General features: G+C 42.1%; 1 protein-coding gene across 7 annotated transcripts in view; it reads right to left on the bottom strand.

Annotated features, from left to right (window-relative positions):
* Positions 1–2724: 2724 nt before the first annotated feature.
* Positions 2725–20894, bottom strand: part of LOC308400466 (uncharacterized protein) — a 31532-nt gene continuing 13362 nt past the window's right edge. For 3 of the 7 annotated variants that reach the window (XM_080888178.1, XM_080888172.1, XM_080888176.1), the window contains 4 exons: positions 20226–20381; positions 17975–18243; positions 17824–17893; positions 2725–3291 (listed from right to left, as the gene is read on the bottom strand). In XM_080888178.1, coding sequence (XP_080744304.1) covers positions 3239–3291; positions 17824–17893; positions 17975–18243; positions 20226–20381 — 548 coding nt within the window. In that variant the 3' untranslated portion in view covers positions 2725–3238. The remainder of the gene's footprint in view (positions 3292–17823; positions 17894–17974; positions 18244–20225; positions 20382–20894) is intronic. The other 4 variants (XM_080888173.1, XM_080888177.1, XM_080888174.1 and 1 more) reach the window with 4 other exon arrangements.

The following is a 20894-nucleotide window of genomic DNA, read 5'->3' as shown; positions in this document are numbered from 1 at the left end:
CTGCCTTTCTCCTTCTGAAGTCTATTATGAGTTCTTTGGTTTTTGAAGTGTTGAGGAGGAGGTTATTGGCCTTACACCATGACGTCAGCTGCTCCACCTCGTCTCTGTACGTAGACTCGTCTCCCTTGGAAATGAGCCCCACCACTGTGGTGTCATCTGCAAATTTCACAAAGATGTTGCTGTGGTGGCGAGGAGTGCAGTCGTGTGTGTAGAGAGAGTAGAGCAGTGGACTGAGCACACAGCCCTGGGGTGAGCCAGTGCTGAGACTCAGGGCTGAGGATGTGTGATGGCCAACTCTGACTCTCTGTCTACGGCCCGAGAGGAAGCTATTGATCCACATGCAGGTGCTGTATGGAAGCCCCAGGTCTTGTAGCTTGGCCACCAGTTTGTGTGGAAGGATGGTGTTAAAAGCTGAGCAGTAATCCACGAAGAGCATCCGCACATAGCTACCATGCTCTTCCAGGTGAGTTAATGCAGCATGGAGTGCTGTGGCTACAGCGTCTTCCGTGGATCGGTTTGCTCTGTAGGCAAACTGGTGTGGATCCAGGCTGCGGGGCAGGGCTGCTGTGATGTGTCTGCGGACCAGCTTCTCAAAGCATTTCATTACCACTGGGGTGAGTGCCACCGGTCTGTAGTCATTCAGGCCGGTGATGTGGGGCTTCTTAGGCAAGGGGACTATGGTGGAGGACTTCAGGCAGAGTGGGACAGTCGCCTGTGCGAGGGATTTGTTGAAAATCCTGGTGAAGATCCCAGCCAGCTGTCCTGCACAATCCCTCAATATTCGACCTGGCACACCATCAGGACCCGCCGCCTTCCTCGGGTTAACAGCCTGCAGCATGCGCCTCACCTCGTGCTCTTCCAGGGTGAGGGTGGTGCTGCTATGGGTGGCGTGTTGCTGCTGTGGCTCCAATACCTCCGGTACCCTGGTCTCAAAGCGGGCAAAGAAGATATTCAGCTCCTCTGCCAGCTCCAGGTCACCGTCCGCAGCTCCGAGATTGATCTTATAGTTGGTTAGGTGCTGGATGCCTTGCCACACCTGCCGGCTGGTATTACTCTTCAAATGGTCCTCGATCCTCCTCCTATAGTCCCCCTTTGCCTCTCTGATGCCTCTCTTCAGGTTGGATCGGGCTGTGGTGTAGTAATCCCTGTTGCCAGACCTGAACGCAATGTTCCTCTCCTTCAGCAGCTGCCTGACCTCCCGGGTCATCCAGGGCTTTTGGTTGGGATAAGCCCGGATCCGTTTGACTGCTGTAACAGTGTCTATGCAGTGTTTTATATAGCAGAGGACACCGTCTGTGAACATTTCCAAGTCCTGATGTTCAAAGATATCCCAGTTAGTCCTGTCAAAACAGTCCTGCAGCTGCTGAGAGGCACCCTCTGGCCATATGGTAATATTCTTTGTGATGGTAAGAGCAGTTTTCTTGAGGGGGGCATATGCAGGGATTAGAAACAGTGACAAGTGGTCAGACTGACCCAGATGTGGCAAAGGTCTGGCCCTGTAGCCCATTTTGATGTTGGAATAAACTTTGTCCAGAATCTTGTCACCCCTAGTGGCACACTTGACGTGCTGGTGGAATTTGGGGATTGCTCTTTTTAAGTCTGCGTGATTGAAGTCCCCTGCTACGATATGTACAGCGTCAGGGTAAGTGCTCTGTTTATTATTGATGTTTGTATGCAGGAGTGCGATCGCAGAGTTAGCATTAGCATCTGGTGGTATGTAAACAGCTGTTATTATGACAACGGTGAACTCCCTAGGTAGGTAGATGGGCCTGCATTTAACAGTCAGATATTCAATGTCCGGTGAACAGTGACGGTCTATTATCACTGTGTTGGTACACCAGCTGTTGTTCACATACATACAGAGCCCCCCTCCTTTGCGCTTACCGGAGTCCACTGTTCGGTCATGTCGCTGTGTGGTATAGCCTGCTAGCTCAATAGCAGAGTCTGGAATGGATTGATGTAGCCAGGATTCAGTGATAAGAAGGATGCATGAGTCTTTGATGAAGTTATTCGCTGCTATTTGCAATCTCAATTCGTCCAACTTGTTCGCGAGGGATCTGGCATTTGTGATGAATAGGCTGGGGAGCGGTGGTTTGAGTGGCTGCCTCCGTAGCCTGGCTAGCGCGCCGGCCCTGCAGCCTCGCCGTCTCCTTCTCTCTCGACGCCGCCTGCGCCTCCACCCCGAAGGGATAACAATCCATGGGGAGCCCGGACTCCTCGCTATTTCCACCGGTATCTTGTGTAAGCGGACAAATTTGCTAGTCACGCTCTCGCGGTAGCTTACTCCAATCTTGAGGAGATCATGTCGGCTATAGATGTTATTCGCTTGGCTGGTAGAACACAAAAACAAACATAAGGCGTACAAAATTATCCTGGCTGTGGGGAATAATAGAAAACAGCAGAGCTGCAGAAAAACACAAACATACATACTAACAAACACCAACGGCACATGTACACATTCACCATGGAGACAACAAACCAGTTCCAGCAACTCGTGTTTATCTTCTCCCACTCCTGCACACACATGCAGAAACATGGCAGCAGTGGGCATTGACACAGTTCCTTATTCCCTGCCTTACAGACATTATTTATCACCTGCAGGAGTCTCCTCTGTGTGTGTCCATGTGCAGACAGTCTGACCTGATCTAGTGCCACCCTAACCTTATTAAGAAACAAAGTGATGACAACAGAGAAAAATGTTCTTCCTAACCCCTGCAGGTAAAATTGGCACCGCAGCAAACTGTCCCTCAATGTCGGTCCTTTAATGCACATCTCAGACAGCACACGCACACACTCTGACAAACACGCCATCAAAGGGATCCAAGAAGACTCCTGCTGAGAATAAAGCCAAAGTCACCATTTATCTTCATGTCAGCTCCCCTTCTGTTGCCAGTCGCATTGTTTTTGTACCTTTAGCTAATCCATCCACAGGAATGCATCTCACAGCTGCTGTTCAGTATAAGAACTAACATAAACATGGTGTATGGCAAACAAGGGCATACAAAAAGAGACAAACAATAAATCAAACAGCATTTATTCATTGCTCAACAAGCATTACATTTATATTTTTTCATATTATTGCAGAAAAGTTTAGACTTATGCGTTTAAGGGTGTCTACACCAACCTTTAAGTGTAATGAACACAATTTAAAAATGCATCCACTGTGGGATTTCGCTTGCATGACTGTCACGCACATGTGTCCGTCAGGGTAGCAAGAGGACACTCTGTCGATCTCTCTTCACCTCCTCCTCATCTTCTTCCTCCTCTTCTTGTTCAGCAGTGACCCCGCCTCTGCAAGACAAAATCCACCAATCAAGGGGAGAACGTGTTATACTCATAAAACTCAAATACCTGCCTATGATCAAAGAACAGATGTGCTATTCTTTTTCTAACTACTTTCAGATGTGGATATCAAAAATTCTCCTCTGCCAGATAAGATTTGGAAAATGTAACAGATGGACAGCTGAAAGTGTAGCTTGTGTGTTAACAGGCATCTGTCATTGCCAAGGTGGAGTTTGATCAAATCTGATTAAATCTGAATCCAGTCTAGTCATTTAAAAATCTAAGTTGTTTGATTTGTGTGAAACTTACTAATTATCAAGTGAATAAATGGCTACCGTGGTAATAGAAATAAAACAAATAAAAGAAAACCAGGACCAAGGAGTAAATATTTTGATTAAGAAGTTGCTGGCCATTTTTTTAAACACTCATACTAAAGTGATACAATTAACCCCTCCAACTGTCCGTACACTCTTCCTTTTTTTTGCTTCAGGCATTTAGGAGAAGCGTTTCCCGCCTGTATTCAGCTACGACGACACCAAATTACCTTGGGAGTCATAAAAAACACCGCCCACCTCCAAATAAGAACGAGTCACTCTATTGATGCCATCTCAGCCAGCATGTGCAGTGTTCTTGATTTTATTGTATTAGCTAACTTCAAACTTCGAATAATATAGCAAAATAGTTGTGACATAGCATTATATCCAGTTACAGCATCAGTTAAATGTAAGCGCAAAAGTAGCCTAGGTACTGTTTTCTCTAAAGAGTAAAGATGAAGTTTTCAAACCAAAGAACACTGTACCAGTTGTCAAGCATGTTTGGGTGCTGTTTTTCATCAGTGGCACTGGTACATTCCACAAAGAGAATGGAATAATGAGGAAGGAGGATGACACCTAAATTCTTCTACTTCACATCAACAGTAAGATCATTGAAACTTTGGATATATGTATATATTTGAGCCTGTTTATATACTTTTGACCCTGTGTAGAATTAGAGAAAAACAGCCATTAAGCTGTATGAATTATACAAAAATGTGCTTCACACTTTAGTTTTACAACAACTTTGTAACTCTAGTAGAGGCTGTGCAGTATTGTCACATAACAAAACTGAAAAATATTTTCTACCTGGGATCAATGTTCCCTCTAATTTTTCATGTGTCTGAGCGAATGCACAAACTCCCTGAGTGATCCCTTGAACCACTGTGAGCAACAGCAGACGTGTGCACTGTGGTCACGCCAGCATCGAATCCATCCAAGTTACATGGTTTATTAAAATAATCAAATTACAGCATTTACATTTATGTTAGACTACTTTTAATTAGCTGCTTTAGCCCACTTACAATGGCATTTAAAGAAAATCTTGTTCATGACCTGTGTAGTATGGTAACACTATTGGAAGTAAAAATAACTTGAACTCCAATTTTGAAAAAACAACTTTCTTTCATTTTTTTTTTTTTATAAAGCTCTGACTATTATGAGTATGAGTCTGTGGTCTGGGAGAGAGTCCTGTAACTCTGACTGCAAAATACAGTATATAATGACCAATGTTGCGCAATTGATTATTTAGTTACTTCTTCAAAAAAGTAACTGAGTTTTGCAAACAACAACGTTTTTTGCAGCTGTTTACCTAAAAATGCAGCCAAGGCGTTTTTTTAAATAAAAATTTCAAACTATTTACAGAACAATCAGGTGTTCTGCATCAAATTTGATGCCACACCTGATTATTTGTGCCACTCCAAAAAATAATTTCTGTCCACTATGAGATAAAGGAGAACAACACCTGCAGACCTGACAACAGGAGATGTATCACTCCTGTAACACCTGTAACATTCAGCAGTCGCCTCATTGTTCTGACACACACAACAAAACTATTGACTACCCCTCAGGGTCTGTTAAAAATCACCACCCTTTCAGCTTGTTAGTGGCCACAAGTGGCCACCTACAGATTAGGTCTGTAATTTTTTATTATTTTTGTTTTTTTGCCATTTTTTTTGCATAAAGCTTTTAAGTAACTTCAGTTCTTTCCATAAATATAAAATAATTATTACTTTTTTATTTTTTAACCCTTTAAACACCAGTTTGTTTGTCCACTGCACCAGCTGGACGACAACCTCAAATCTCGCAATTTAATATAATTGCATTGCTACTGAAATTTCTTGTATTATTAATAGTAGAGTCTGGGGCATGTAATTGATTCACATCAACATTGATTATAATGCATTGTTATTTTAGTGCAGAGAGAGCAAAAACATAAAAAACCCCTTTCAGACTGTTCGTGGCCAAAAGTGGCCACCCCTTGTTTACATTTACAAAATGCTATAAAATTATTATATATTAAGAAAAATGTCCAGTTTTTTTTACATGATTTTTTAGATTAGCATCAGGGCTGTTCATCAAAATCAAAATTTCATTAAAATTCTGAAATTTAACCCTTTAAATACCAGTTGGAACACATAATCATAACAACTCATAAATAGAGAAAATCATAAAATCCCAGTTTTTTTTCTAAATAATACATGCCATCTGATTTATTTGCTAACCATGATGAAGGTTAGATGCATAGCAATAATTTACACCATCAATGACATTTATGCAACATTGTTTTTTTCTGCAGTGGCAGAAAAACATAAAAAACCCCTTTCAGACTGTTCGTGGCCAAAAGTGGCCACCCCTTGTTTACATTTACAGAATACTATAAAATTATTATATATTAAAACATTTTTCTACTTAGACCAACTTCATTTTTTAAATGAAAACCAGTCCTAGTCATGAAAACCAAAATATAATTCAAAATGAGAAATTATACCCTCTGAATACCAGTCAAATTATATGTTACTACTATGTTTTTTGGGGGGGAAATAGCAATAAAGTTCAAATTTTTTCAGCAGTTGAATGACAAAACCATTTTTTTTAAAAAATCATTGCAGGTCAGTGCCAGTAACAAAAATAATAATTATTAATATTAATATTTTGTATTATGCCTGTGAGTAATAACCCCAATAAAAGAAACTCCCACTTTGTTAGTCATGCCAAAAACGGCCTTTTATTGCTTGTTTGTACAAAATACATCCTCTTTCTTTGTGTGTGTGTGTGTGTGTGTGTGTGTGTGTGTGTGTGTGTGTGTGTGTGTGTGTGTGTGTGTGTGAGAGAGAGAGAGTGTGTGAGTGTGAGTGTGTGCGCACACTCAGGGAAGGCAGGACACGCAAACCACAGCAGAGTGATCTTTGCAGACACTCTTTTCACAGCTGGAGCAAGTGGTTGCCGTTCTTCTTCTGTTTATACACAGTTCGCACCTTTTCCTTGTTTTGTTGATGGGCTGTGGGTCAGACTCTGATTCTGATTCTGACTGCTGTATCTCAGCAACAATAGCTGCGGCTGCTTTTGAGCGTGGGGCACGAGGCCGTCTTGCAATTTCTGGAGTCACCAGCATGTGGCCCAGCTCCTCCAGGAACACCCTTCGTTTGTGGGTCTTGGTGGACTCCCACTCAGGATTCACTGCTTTCCACAGGACAAAGGCATTGTATGCTGAGACGTCCAGAAGATTGTAGAATAGAGCCAGTGGCCAGCGAGCGGTTTTCCTCCGACAACTGTAGGTGCCAACAACCTTGTCTAGGTTATCCACTCCACCTTTACACTTGTTGTAATCAAGGATTGCTGCTGGCTTCTTCTTTTCCACATCACTCACTGCAGGTTCCCTATGCTTTGTGCTCAAAAGAAGCACATTCTTCCCTCGCTTGGGCATGTAGGAGACTGCCATGGCTGTTTTGGTGAAGGCAAAGACAGATGAAAGAATCTTCCTCTGTCTCAGCTGAACAAGCTGGGGAGGGAGCTCTGGTTTGTTTCTCCTGATTGTGCCAACCAGAGCTAGTTTTCTTTTGAGCAGCTCCTCTGCCAAGCTGAATGAGGTAAAGAAGTTGTCACAAGTGACAGTGTGTCCTTGGAGCCCCTCTGTCAGTTGTAGCACAACTCTCATTCCCTGATTAACTTCCCGGGAAATTCCAGGTGATTTTCCTGTGTAAATTTCCATCTTCCAAGCATAGGAGGTTGCCACATCACAGGTCACCCAGATTTTAATGCCATATTTGGAAGGCTTCTTGGGCATATACTGCCGAAATCCACATCGACCTTTGAATCCAACCAGCTGCTCATCGACACAGACGTCAACTCCTGGATTGAACAGCAGGGGGAGACGAGCAAGCCACTTTTCCCACAGGACGCGAAATGCAGCAAGCTTATCGTTCCTGAAACGCCCCGGGCGGGTGAGCTTGTCGTCAAAGCGGAGGTTAGCGCTGATCTGGGCGTAGCGGTAGTGGGGCATTGTAGCACGGAATATTGCCCGTCCGGTCTTGTCAGCCCACAAACCACGCGATGCTTCATGCCTTGAGCGGTAGACACCAGCGAGAATCAAAATCCCAATGTATGCTCTCATCTCCACATCATCCACATCCCTCCAATCCTCACACTTTCGCCTCCCATGCAGGTTTGTGTGGGTGCACAGCAGCTGAATTATCTCGTCTGTCACAAACAGGTCAAATGCAGATCTCAGGGTGCTAATGCGGGCAACTGCATACAGAGTGGGCCCTGGAGTGATACCGGTAGGTACTGCATTGTAGCGCACGGTCTCCTCAGCAGTGGGAAACCACTGAATATTCCCAGAACGAGACATCCACTCACCCACCGGCGCCCCGGCGTTTGCCGCTTCTCCTACCGTCTCTGCCATTAGCCGCTCTGCCTCGACTGCCGTCTCTGCATCGTTCTCACTTGCTGAAGAAGAGGAATCGGGCACTGGATGGTAATCCTCATCACTGGTAGTGATGCTGTCATTCTCCGAGGAGACTGAAGAAGAAGCCTCTTCTTCCGATGCAGCGGATTCCTCGTCATCTTCGCTTTCTGAGCGCATCACGTAGTCAAGTGCTTGAAGCAGTGAATATGACCGTCTTGCCATCTTGCCAGAGCAAAAATGATCTTGAAGCTGCTGGGTTTATTTATAGCTTTACAAATGACTGCACCTGTGTAAACCCCAGGACAGAACTACAAACAGTCCCAGTTTGTTATTGTTTATGCTACAGCTACAGCTTTGAACTTTGCAGAGTGTCCTGTGAGTTCTTTCTCTGTTTTTTTTTGTTGGGAGAGTAGATATTTTGGTGTGCATTTTTTTAATGAAAAGAACAAAGTTAGAGGTGCTTTCATCATGAACATCAAAGTTAAAATTCCCCAGGAAGCTCAAAGCTCAATAGCTTGCATCAAGAGCTTGCATTCACATGAACATTTTTCTCTCTTGCAAATGCAAAGTTGTGCCTCAATTTCACACTGGCACTTTTTTTTTCATGCACAAACACAAACCTTTGCCTAACATCTTTAAGATCAAACCTGAATCAAAATTGTGTCATTTTTTTGGTCCATTGGAGTGCAGTAAGCCATCAAACACCCCTATAGAAAACTCAGAATATTACATGAAATTGCTTGCTTGGCCAAAAATGGGTAAATGATGTCATTTGGTAAAAAACATTAAAAACTACAATTTTCATGTGTTGACTTTAGAATGAAAGCAATTTTACCTAAATTGCATGATATAGTACTGTCAGTAACAAGGAATCAAAAAAGGTGGTTATAATGGGTTTCAATTGGCCACAAATGGCCACTATAGAACCAAGAGGAACTATTTAGTGTATAGTGAATATTATTGACATTATTAAGGAGCTGATGTTGAAAATTAAAAAATCTGACAAAAATACACACAATGTCATTCCACTGGCATTAACAGAACAAAAATGGTTGAAAAGCGAAAAGCAAAGTGGCCACAAATGGCCAGTATAGAGCCCTGAGGGCTACACTACACACTAACTACATAAGATTTGTGCTAAACTATGGGCAGAAATCTGTGCCATCAGGAACTGAATTTGAATAAGTTAAATTTGAATTTGAATTGCTCAGATTGAATCTGAATTGTAACTTGAATAAATGCTTTTAAAAACTGAATATGAATTAGCCTAATTTGAAATTCAATTTATTGGTTTGAAAATGATCATCACTAAACTGAAATTGAATTTTATAGTTTGAAAATGAATTCATTTGCTTTGAAACTGTATTTTATCCTTTAAAAATTTAGCTCTCGAATAATTTCAGGTTCACTTCTCACCATTCAGTTTTAGTTCCAAAATTCAGTTTTTTGGGACTTACATCCGGTTCTGGTTCAAGTGCAGATTAATAGAACTATGTTTTACTAGCGGACCGAAAGTGTTACTGACGGGAATCTACAGCGTCTTGAGCTGAATTAAGACTTCAGAAGTCATTCGTCATGTGGAATGACCAGCGGATAAACTCTCAGGTTGGTAATAAATGTACTACATGTATAAGAACAAGCGTCATGTTAACAAATGATAGCCGTACAGTAACTTTTATGCTTATTGTAGCTGTTAGCTCAAAACGCTAATTTAGCGTAGTTTGCCCTGAATTCAGCTTTGACAACAAATATGATCGACTGTTTCTAGTAGAATTCCAAAGTTGTCATCTTGTACCCTGTCAGAGCCCTGTATGCTTGCAGAGACCCCTACAGTAGGGAAACATGCAAAACGGTGCCCAAACCTTTGTATTTCAGCTTTATTTATGTCTTACACAGCATCCCAACTCTTTAGCTAACTTACAATAGTTAGTGTAATTCATTAGTGCAGCAATACTGGATCACATCTGTTTGAAGTGATATGATATGTGACTGTCACTGTGTTTAACTACCATAATAATTCTTAGGGTACTGAGTGCATGCTTAACTAGTTTTTTTTTTTTTTTAACATACTGCTCCATTGCTATGTTTGACAGGCTGAAGTTGTCGGGTCACCTCCTAAATCGACCATCTTTTACAGGTGTTTTGTGCCAGAAATGGAGTGTCCACTGAAGACTGAAGACACTGAATCTCTACGCCTTGCCATTGATCCCTCTTGTGCCTTCATCTAGACAAGAGACAAACTTAACCACTCTCACATGCTCTGTACCTACATCACCTTCCCTGACAGTTGTAGCTTGGCTTATCTGAGGGTGAAATTATAAGAATGTGTTATTTTGCAAAGTGCTCTCTAGGGTTCCTAAATAAAATATGGCATTGAGGTAATTTCTTTTGAATTAATCCCTTCTTCTGAAATATAAGAACCTCTCCTGGTTTTAATGGCACTTTGGATTTCCTGACTTTCTGTTCCACTCCCAACCCCAAATAGATGCTGACAAGCTGACACAGTAACATGGAAGAGGGAAAGAAGTTGGAAAGGACTACTACAAATAAACCTAATGCCTAAAAATGTAAAATAATAATAATAATAATAATAATAATAATAATAATAATAATAATAATAATAATAATAAAGGCAAAAGATGAAGTAACAAGTTTTTAGTTTCTTGGTTATTCCAAATGATCATCTAGATGTCTGTGACATGTGATGACAAACACCATAAAGGAAGACCTTTGTCATCACATGCTTAAACTCATCATATATTTTTGCATATGCTGAACAGGCAGTCAGACATGCTGTAACTGTTGAGTAGAAAACTGCATGAACACCATACGGCAGGGGTCTCAAACTCCAGTCCTCGAGGTCCGCTGTCCTGCAACCTTTCCATGTGTCCCTGTTGCAACACACCAAGTAGGTCATTAGGAAGACTATAGAACTTGACTGCATGTTGAGTTGGCAATTCAGCCATTTGATTCATGTTACAGCAGCTCATGAGTGAATGAACATGGTGCAATAAAAGTATTTTTAGAAGTATGTGTTTCCAAATACATACATTTACTTAAATTTACTTGAGTAGGATCAGGGGTTGCCACCTCAGCATGCAGTCAAGTTCTATACTCTTGCTAATGACCTACTAATTGTATTCAGGTGTGTTGCACCAGGGACACATGGAAAAGTTGCATGACACTGGCCCTTGAGGACTGGAGTTTGAGACCCCTGTCATATGGAATATGACAGGTGTGGTTGAACTGCATGAAGACTCTGAAGTTTCTCTTCTCTTCTGGCAGGACAGGAATGTGGCCTTGTCCTGTGAGCCACCGTAAGGATGTACTTAGAGTAGAACTGGACTGTCACCGGCCTCAGGCTCTTCACCTTTTCAAAGACAAAGCAGTCATTTAGATAAAATATTAGATATTGTTTACCTGTAAATGCACAAAGTAAATTTAGAAATGTAATTATTGTCAAGAGTGAACAAGCACTGATAGTGTAATCTACAGCTGTGGCCAAACGTTTAGAGAATGAGAAGTGTTGTTTGTTTATTTACAAAGTTTGCTGTTTCAGTGATAGTTGTATATCATATTATATCACTTCAAACAGAGATGATCCAGTATTGCTGCACTAATGAATTAGACTAACTATTCACTTTAGCTAAAGTTATTAAGTTAGCTAAAGAGTTGGGATGCTGTGTAAGACATAAATAAAGCTGAAATACAAAGGTTTGGACACCGTTTTGCATGTTTCCCTACTGTAGGGGTCTCTGCAAGCATACAGAGGGGGTACTCTGAGAGGGTACAAGATGACAACTTTGGAATTCTACTAGAAACAGTCGATCATATTTGTTTGTCAAAGCTGAATTCAGGGCAAACTACGCTAAATTAGCGTTTTTAGCTAACAGCTACAATAAGCATAAAAGTTACTGTACGGCTATCATTTGTTAACATGATCTTGTTCTTATACATGTAATACATTTATTACCAACCTGAGAGTTTATCCGCTGGTCATTCCACATGACAATTGACTTCTGAAGTCTTAATTCAGCTCAAGACGCTGTAGATTCCCGTCAGTAACACTTTCGGTCCGCTAGTAAAACGTAGTTCTATTAATCTGCACTTGATTACTCTTGAACCAGAACCGGATGTAAGTCCCAAAAAACTGAATTTTAGAACTAAAATTGAATTGACTGTGTGCACGTTAGGATATGCTACTTCCGGTGCGGAAACTCCTGTGGGGAGCTTTGTTTCCGTTGTCCTATTCGTGCCTGGTTTAGAACACACATGCATCAACATTACAATGAGCGGGTGGAGGGAGGTTTGGAGTCTTCTCTCACCCCCGTTCTCTGCGACCTGCTGGAGCAGGGGGGCTAGGAGGAGGAGTTGGCCGTCTGACTGCGGTCTGGAGTGTGGAGCCTTCCTGCTGCTGCGGAGTCGGGGCGGTCTGCCTCCCCCCACCGCAGGGAAAAGGGAAACACCACCTGGGTCTGGGTGCAGTTCCCCCCTCCAGGGGCGGGGGCACCTAGACCCGGTTTGTAGAGTACGCTTGGGGAGTGTGATCGTGTGTACAACGTCTCTTTATGTCTGTCTCCACGTTGGTTGAGTGTGGAGTAAGTGCATATGAGAGCATGAGGGTGGGAATGGATGTTTGTATCTGTGTGTGCCTGTATGTCTGTGTCTATATGTCAGGTTGGGTGTCAGGCGCCACCTCTCTGGGGACATCTCAGGCCCTCCAAGGTTTGGAGGCCTATCTCCCCCTACCACCACTTCCCCTGCCAGTGGCGGACCCCCTCAGACATCGGTGCGTTGGTGGTTCTTTGTGTCCGGGGATGGGCGTCCAGGTACACACCGGCTCACTCCTTGGCGGCCGCTTATCGGGGCCTGGAGCCTGGGGCTCGCTCGGGCCACTTCGGAGGTGGGGTGCCCCCGGCCTCTCGGCCTGGGGCTCGGTCACTCAGGCGCAGCTGGCTGCCGGCGGAGCTCACGGGCGCGTCACTGCAACTCCCCCTGGCTTCTGCTCCGCGGCTGCTGAGTGAGCCCTCATCTGGGACTCTCCTCAGCTCTTTCCGGGACAGTGGCGCAGCTGCCCCTCTGTTGGTCTTCCTTGGTCTCTTGTGTTCTGGGGGCCTCTGGATGTCTGGAGTTTTGATCTCCTCCACACCTGCTTCACGCCCTGGAGGACGGGGCTGTGGCCCCCCCACACCCTCTAGCAGATTATTACATGAAGGAACCTTTTAAAAAACAAAAAACAAGCGCGTCCATGCTCACAGGTGTACACACGGGTGATCACACCCACAAACTACAGCCTTTTTGGCTCCTACCTCAAAGCACACTGTGTTCTGTTGATCTTATGTGCTGCACAATAATGTTTAACATTTAGTATTTACTGTCATATTCCCATATATCATTGTGATGTTGTTTATTCTATTACTCTTGTTCTCTTCTGCTTGCTTTCTTTTTTCTTTCTCAGCAGGTGATCCAGGTGATTGATATATGCATTTTTTTTCTCTGCCCGTTCTGTTGGTTTTTGTCTTTTGCCCTTCTCCCCCGTCCCTCTTCTCAGCTGTTTCTCTTTCCCTCTTTCTTTCTCCCCTTCTTTCCCCCAGTCAAGTCTGTCCCGTATTCAGTAAGTGAAAATAAAATAAACAATAAAAGGTGAATCAAATGGACCATTACGGCAAGGCTGGGATGGTCAGTTTGGTAAAGTAAATCCGTTGGGCATCTTTCTTTGCCTTTAGACAACAATTCTGATGGCAAAAGAGCCAAACGGGACAGGCCAAAAAAAAAAAAAAAAAAAAAAAAAAAAGGATATGCTACTTCCGGTGCGGAAACTCCTGTGGGGAGCTTTGTTTCCGGTGTCCTATTCGTGCCTGGTTTATGGTCCAAAACAAGTTAAGCAAATGAATGAATCAAGCGGCGATTTACATTTCTATAGATGTCTTGGGCATTTACCCAATATATCTGTAAATGATGTTCATCGACTTGTTGATATTTTTTCCCCGGGCCTCAGAGCAAAAGAGAAAAGGGATTCAAATGTTATATTTCTCAGCTGTCCCTCGTTTATCGCGGGTGTTATGTTCTAAAAATAACCAGCGATAGGTGAAATCAAGTAGCCAATTTTATTTTTTGACGGTGCAAAACGTTTCCTGGACATTGTGGACATACAGTACTGCACTTCAGAGTCACACTGCTAGCGATCGATGCAGCGATTCTGTACTGTACAGGAGAGACGTCACGGAGGAGATCGTCTGCAGCGATCAGGACGCAGGACACAATGTGACGTAAAAAAAAAATAAGCATGCAAACTTGCACTAAAAAATCTGCGAAACAGCGAGGTGAAAGGTGAACCGTGTTATTAGCGAGGGACCACTGTAATTTTGAAGGTAAGTCACAACATACTCTTCGTAAATACTAATGTATAGAAACCCTTACCAGCAATCATTCATTTTTTGTGTGGCTTTTTTCACGGTTTGTTAACATGCTGTGTAGGTGTGTACTTGACTAGCTGATATCAACATAATGGGGGAAACATCTGGTTTGACTATTCTTCACCTGTAGTTTGAATGCTGAACATTTGCCTGTTTAAATCATAAGACCAGTCACTATACAGAGATGTGCTTCTGAATGTGAAATGTGTCTTCTGCTGCAGTGATGCAGTTCTGCTTGTGTTGAGTGATGTAAACAACTGATCGATCTAAACTCTTTAAACGTCAAAAGTGATCATTCGATTTTTTGTGACACAACAGTGGTGAGTGTTCCCACCTTCTGCTCTTTGTAACTTAACATGATCTTTCCGTTTTCGAGTTTTGGACATGATTTTGGAGGATATCTTTGCAGTAGCGATTGACCGCAAAGTAAAGCTACCGGAAATGTACAACCCCACATCCGGTCTCAAACCAGGAAGTTAGCATTTTCTCGTGCACAGGGTCAATTGTAGAACTGAAACTGAATGGTGAGAAGTGAATCTGAAATTATTCAAGAGCTAAATTTTTAAAGGATAAAATACGGTTTCAAAGCAAATGAATTCATTTTCAAACTATAAAATTCAATTTCAGTTTAGTGATGATCATTTTCAAACCAATAAATTGAATTTCAAATTAGGCTAATTCATATTCAGTTTTTAAAAGCATTTATTCAAGTTACAATTCAGATTCAATCTGAGCAATTCAAATTCAAATTTAACTTATTCAAATTCAGTTTCTGATGGCACAGATTTCTGCCCATACTAAACGTCACAAATCTCTCACATCTCAAAACACCGCCGTCACTCCCCCGCCCTCCCCCCGCCCAGGCGGAGAGCGCCTTCGAGCGTTTTCCTTATAAAACGCCGTTTAACCGTTTCTTCCCGAAGTAAATATAAACAACGATAGTATTCAGCAAAAACAAACATTGCATATATTTTTTTATGATAACTCTGGTTTTACGTGGCCTGTCAACACAATTTAAAAACTGGTATAAAGTCCACACTTTTTCCGTCAATTGTTCCGTCTGTCCTGCTCACATCTCCAATGGTTGTACACGTTGTCATTGGCGTGCATAAGGACGCTGTCATAGCCTGTCAATGACGTTGATTAGCTGCGTATATACGATTGTGAATCGCATCATTGGCTGCACTATGGGATAAGGTGGCATCGTTCTAATCCCAGCAGCCAGTCACTTACTGACTAACACTGCAAAACAGAATTGTTAAAGTTTTAATTTTAATTGCAATTCAGGTTAGATTTTTTTTGCGCGCAACGCAGATTTTCTGTGCGCAGAGACCGTGCCAGCAGTGCGCAATTGCGCACGCGCGCAGCTTAGAGGGAACATTGCCTGGGATGTTGTATCTTGGGTCGAGCTTTTAACCACTTAAGCCCTCCTTTATAACCATGTAACCCACCAGTAATTTCCTTTCACCTTTAGCTCTTCCTGTCATATGAAGCACAGCTATTGAGGGCTACAGTGACTCTCAGTTGTTTACTTTTGGGTCGCACTTCACCAACTGCTAGTATCTCCGTTAGAGTGCTTTCATAGCCTGATTGTACTCAACAGTTATCAAAAATTATTATATTTCATGCATGTTTTGCAAAGCACTGTGTTTTGTCAGTGGTTCTTTTTATGTAGCTCCCTTTTTATGCAGTATATTGTCATCAGAGGCGCACACCCTGCTCTTGCTCTTAGACACATATGGGTTTGTTTCATTGTAGTGCACACGAGGGAACATAAATGTAAGGTGTCGCTATATCAAAGATATTACCATATGACACTTTTATATCGTGCCAAAATGCATACTGGTATTCTCATGGCTATGATATGGCACAGCACTAACACAGACTGTTTCACAACCTAAAGCTGCTCTCAAAGACGAGCATGACTCGTACATGCTGCTGGATCCTCATACAGCTGCAAAACGTGAAGTAGTTTTTTGGTTTGGACTCATATAGTGTAACTACTAATAAAGCAAAAGCAGATATTCAGTTCTCACAATCCACCAACTGTGGTGCACGTCTGCCAAGCAACCAGAGACAGCTGAGTAAAAGCAGCGCAGATGATAAATAGTTGTCTATGCACACAGACCGCCCATAATATGCTGTGACAGCGTTCGCTATTGTGTTGTGTGGGTGTACCTTGGAGTGTACATACTGTATACTATTACTGGAATATTCACTAAAACAAATGCATATTTTATATGCAAAAATGCACTCAAGTTTTCCTGATTATACCATTATTCAATATGTTTTGCAGCAGAATCTACATTACAGCTGAAATCCATTTACATACATTTACTCTGAAGTCAACGGGGTCTGAAAGAACAGCATCTCATGAAGACGGTTCATTGACCCTATACAAAAAAAAAAAAACTTGCTGAGTTGAACTGGCAAAACACACTGTACCTAATAAAACAATAATGTTACAGCTGTGTCAACTAACTGCATGACAAGATCCTGTCATCATGAAAATCCAGTGTTTCTGCATACTCAATAAATTGGACAATGTCACAAGAGTCCAATCTGCATATTAGGAGGAAAACCAGGTGAGGGTGGAAGCACAAGAGCTGCCTATAAAAAACAAAAACAACATGATACCTGTGAAGCTGAACCAAAGTAGCCAGATTAAGTCCATCCTAAGTGTGTGTTTGTGTATGTTTTAGGATGTAAGGAGCTGTTTTGGGAGCTCTCACTGTAGTATGCGTTAATCCGTTTATTACACGTCTCAAAGTGATATTCACAGTGCTCCGCTCAGCACAAGGCCTCTAGCGCAGATTATGCCCGCTCCACAAACACAAAAAAACATCAATAATGCACAGGCACACACACTCAGAGTCAGTTTCTGATATACAAAACCACACTGACACACTTCCTCTTTCTTTTCACACGCATACTCACATTAAGCAGCACATTAAGGCTGGATACCCAACATGCTGTCAAAGCTAAAGTCGTTCTGCTGCTAACGATCCATTACACACTCCACATATCCGACAGCGAGAGGCATTGATGCAGTACCAAAAAAAAAGAGGGATTACCCCCTGTCGTGGCCACTGGATTGGTAGTGGTGTGTGAGAAAGTGTAAGGGGTGAGATTCTAAGGTGGCCATGGTGAAAAGACACAGACACACAGTATGAAAACGGGAAGGTACGACACTTCACTGTTTGATTCGCACACTGGAGAAACTCACATTTGCCTTTCAGGATATCAACATCAAATGGACATTTGAACAACTGCCTAAGCATTTCTAGGTCAACTAACAACAAAAACATATACCCTCTTTATGATAAGCTCATCCTTGATGTGATCCTCGCACAAATACAATTGAAAGGCATGAGGGTAATCAAATTTAAGGATGTGTGTTACAAACCGTTTGGAAGCGGGATTACTGCATTCATCCTGACTTCCACTGTGTTCTGTACCAGTACCTGGAGTGCCTGCTTGGGATGGAATATTTAAGAAAGGTTAAGAATTAATGGTTTAAATCACTCTTGTAATTCATAATTCATTCAAACACTTACTGTATTATTTTCTATGATCATGATCTGTAAAATAATATACTGATCACAGATAGCTATATCATGTATATGTGATTGCATACATGAAGGTTTTTGGTCTGCGCTCTTGACCATGAGTCTTAGCTCCTGCTCCAGGCTGCTCAGAGCATGTGCAGTTGTGTCTATCTCCAGGTCAGGGTCCTCACAGCCCATCTGGTCCACATTACAGATCTCCATGATCTCTCTGGCTGCTTGGGACAATGGACAAAATACTGGCGAGAATTCTGAGTCCACTGTGGGAATAAAGAAACAGCGAGAAAAAGGAGGGGACAAGGAATGAGAGGTTTGGCAACGGACAGTGCGAAATAGTTAATGCATACTTGGTAGATAGCCTGAAAGCAGATATGGAATAAAAGCCAAACAGGGAAATGGGTAGAGAAACGCATAAGCTGTGAATAAGGAAGGATGGAATGATGATCATGAGGCTGTACAGTAAAAGGTATTTTCTGAAAACAGCTACAGAGAGAGTGAGTGTAAGAAGTAGATAAGAACAGGTGTAGAGGAAGAATGGAGAAGGTAAGAAGAAGATGGTATGTTGCTCAGGATTCAAGAAAAAAGGGTCGATCACAACTGTCAGTGGAATGAGTGGTGTCTCATCCCACTCCTGTGTGAGCCACATCAAATTGAATCAGATTGAACATCCATCTCCACCTGCTCACAGTAAATTACATTGAGGCCCCCACTGAGAAGCTATGATAGTGTGGGTGTGTATGTGTGGCTGCAGCACACTGATTCCTCATGCTGCGTGCTGTCTAACCAGTTTCAGCTTCAGTGTTAAATCGTTCAGTCTTTCAATCTTCCATTGTCTCCTCACCTAGCCCTCCCTCCACCCACTCTCAGTGCCTGCCTCTGTCTTTCAACTGGCACAGAACCTCCACTTAGTGCTTCACAACCACCTGCACTGTCAAACTAAGCAGCATGGGAAGAATGATGCATGCAGGGGAGTGCTTCTAACGCATGTGGACACACACATACCTCTAGACTCGATTTATTTCAATTTTAAAGCAGATGGCGCACACATATTTAGATTTCTGCTACTGATAAATCTCTGTGCCAGATTTAAAATGTATGAAGTGTAAAATGAAGAAGACTGAACTTTGATATCACTCAAGCGTTCCTTTGGAAGGTCAGATTTGAATAATTCCATTCTGCATGGACTGTATGTGGGATATGTTAATAGCCTTAAGACAAATTGAGATGTAATACCTAACATATGCATCTTTTTCATGTGATATATTATTATAATTGTACTGTAGGTATAACTGCTGTATGGAACACACTACAGTAAAGTATGGAGGGGAAAAAAGGAAACCAAATGCTGTGAACTTTAAAAAGAGTTCCCCACTTACAAACATGCTCAGGGGCACAATGCTATTTTAAAACATTAATTAATGGCACAAGGGAGCCAAAGCACAGATGTTTTGGCGAGAAGCCTTCTTCTGTGTGCTGTCAGACAGCACATTGGAGCGGCACACTGACAAAACAGCACAAAGAAGCACTCTGAGAGGGAACTTGCCGAAACATCAGTGCTTAGGTTCCCTTGTGAATTAAAAATACAGAAAAAATGTTGCACACTCATTTTGATAGAATAGTTAAATATGTTTCAAAGTTGTTTTTATTTATTGTTTTTAACTAACGTACTCCTCCAACTTAAGTTTAAGCATTCAATCTGACAAGACTATTAATTGAGTGTAGCTTATGTGGGCCTCAAGAGTTGGAACTCTTGGATAAGATTAATTTAAAAAAAGACTTATGAAAGCAGGTTTAAATACTTTGACAACATGGAAAGAAGTGAGTTAGGCAAAATAATACAGAGAACTGATCAACACCGAGAGGGAATTAGAAATCTCACTGAATAAAACAATTTACTCTCTGGTCTTTCAGGTTTCTATGTGTGCAAATATGCATCAGCATAAAGAGATTAATGCACTGTTTCGTGTATCTGTATGAAAGGATGTATTCCTGGATCAACCCACAGTCCTGCATGTGTACGTGCTCAGTATAAGTGGATAATATGTCTGTTCACAACCAGCACAAACATTGAAATAGTGTTTCTATATGCAGAGATATAGTGTATTAATTGTGTCCACAATAGAATTCTGTGTGTGTAAATAAATAAAAAGCACAAAGAACTCTGTGTACCTGAAAATCTTCACATAGACACAAACAAAATACTCACAAGCACTCATGACAGCGCAAATACACTTCCACTCACCAGATGTTCCCAGTTCATCTGCTGATACTTCTCCTGTCCTGGATGAGTGAATCTGAATTCCAGTTGGCTGCCTGTGGTTGTCCTTCATCACACCGAAAACCAGGTGTTCCTCATTTAAAGCTCTGAAGCTGCTGCTTAACCCATAACTTTGTAACCCTAAATGAGTTAAAGGAAAAGTTAAAGACGGGTCACAGCACACCTCACCCAGAACAGCCATCCATACAGGGAGTGCAGAATTATTAGGCAAATGAGTATTTTGCCCACATCATCCTCTTCATGCATGTTGTCTTACTCCAAGCTGTATAGGCTCGAAAGCCTACTACCAATTAAGCATATTAGGTGATGTGCATCTCTGTAATGAGAAGGGGTGTGGTCTAATGACATCAACACCCTATATCAGGTGTGCATAATTATTAGGCAACGTCCTTTCCTTTGGCAAAATGGGTCAAAAGAAGGACTTGACAGGCTCAGAAAAGTCAAAAATAGTGAGATATCTTGCAGAGGGATGCAGCAGTCTCAAAATTGCAAAGCTTCTGAAGCTTGATCATCGAACAATCAAGCGTTTCATTCAAAATAGTCAACAGGGTCGCAAGAAGCATGTGGAAAAACCAAGCCGCAAAATAACTGCCCATGAACTGAGAAAAGTCAAGCGTGCAGTTGCCAAGATGC

The sequence above is a fragment of the Rhamphochromis sp. 'chilingali' genome (genome assembly GCF_963969265.1).
Source record: "Rhamphochromis sp. 'chilingali' genome assembly, chromosome: 8".
In the NCBI taxonomy this organism is placed as follows: Eukaryota; Metazoa; Chordata; class Actinopteri; order Cichliformes; family Cichlidae; genus Rhamphochromis; species Rhamphochromis sp. 'chilingali'.
This window is presented reverse-complemented; position numbering and strand designations above follow the sequence as displayed.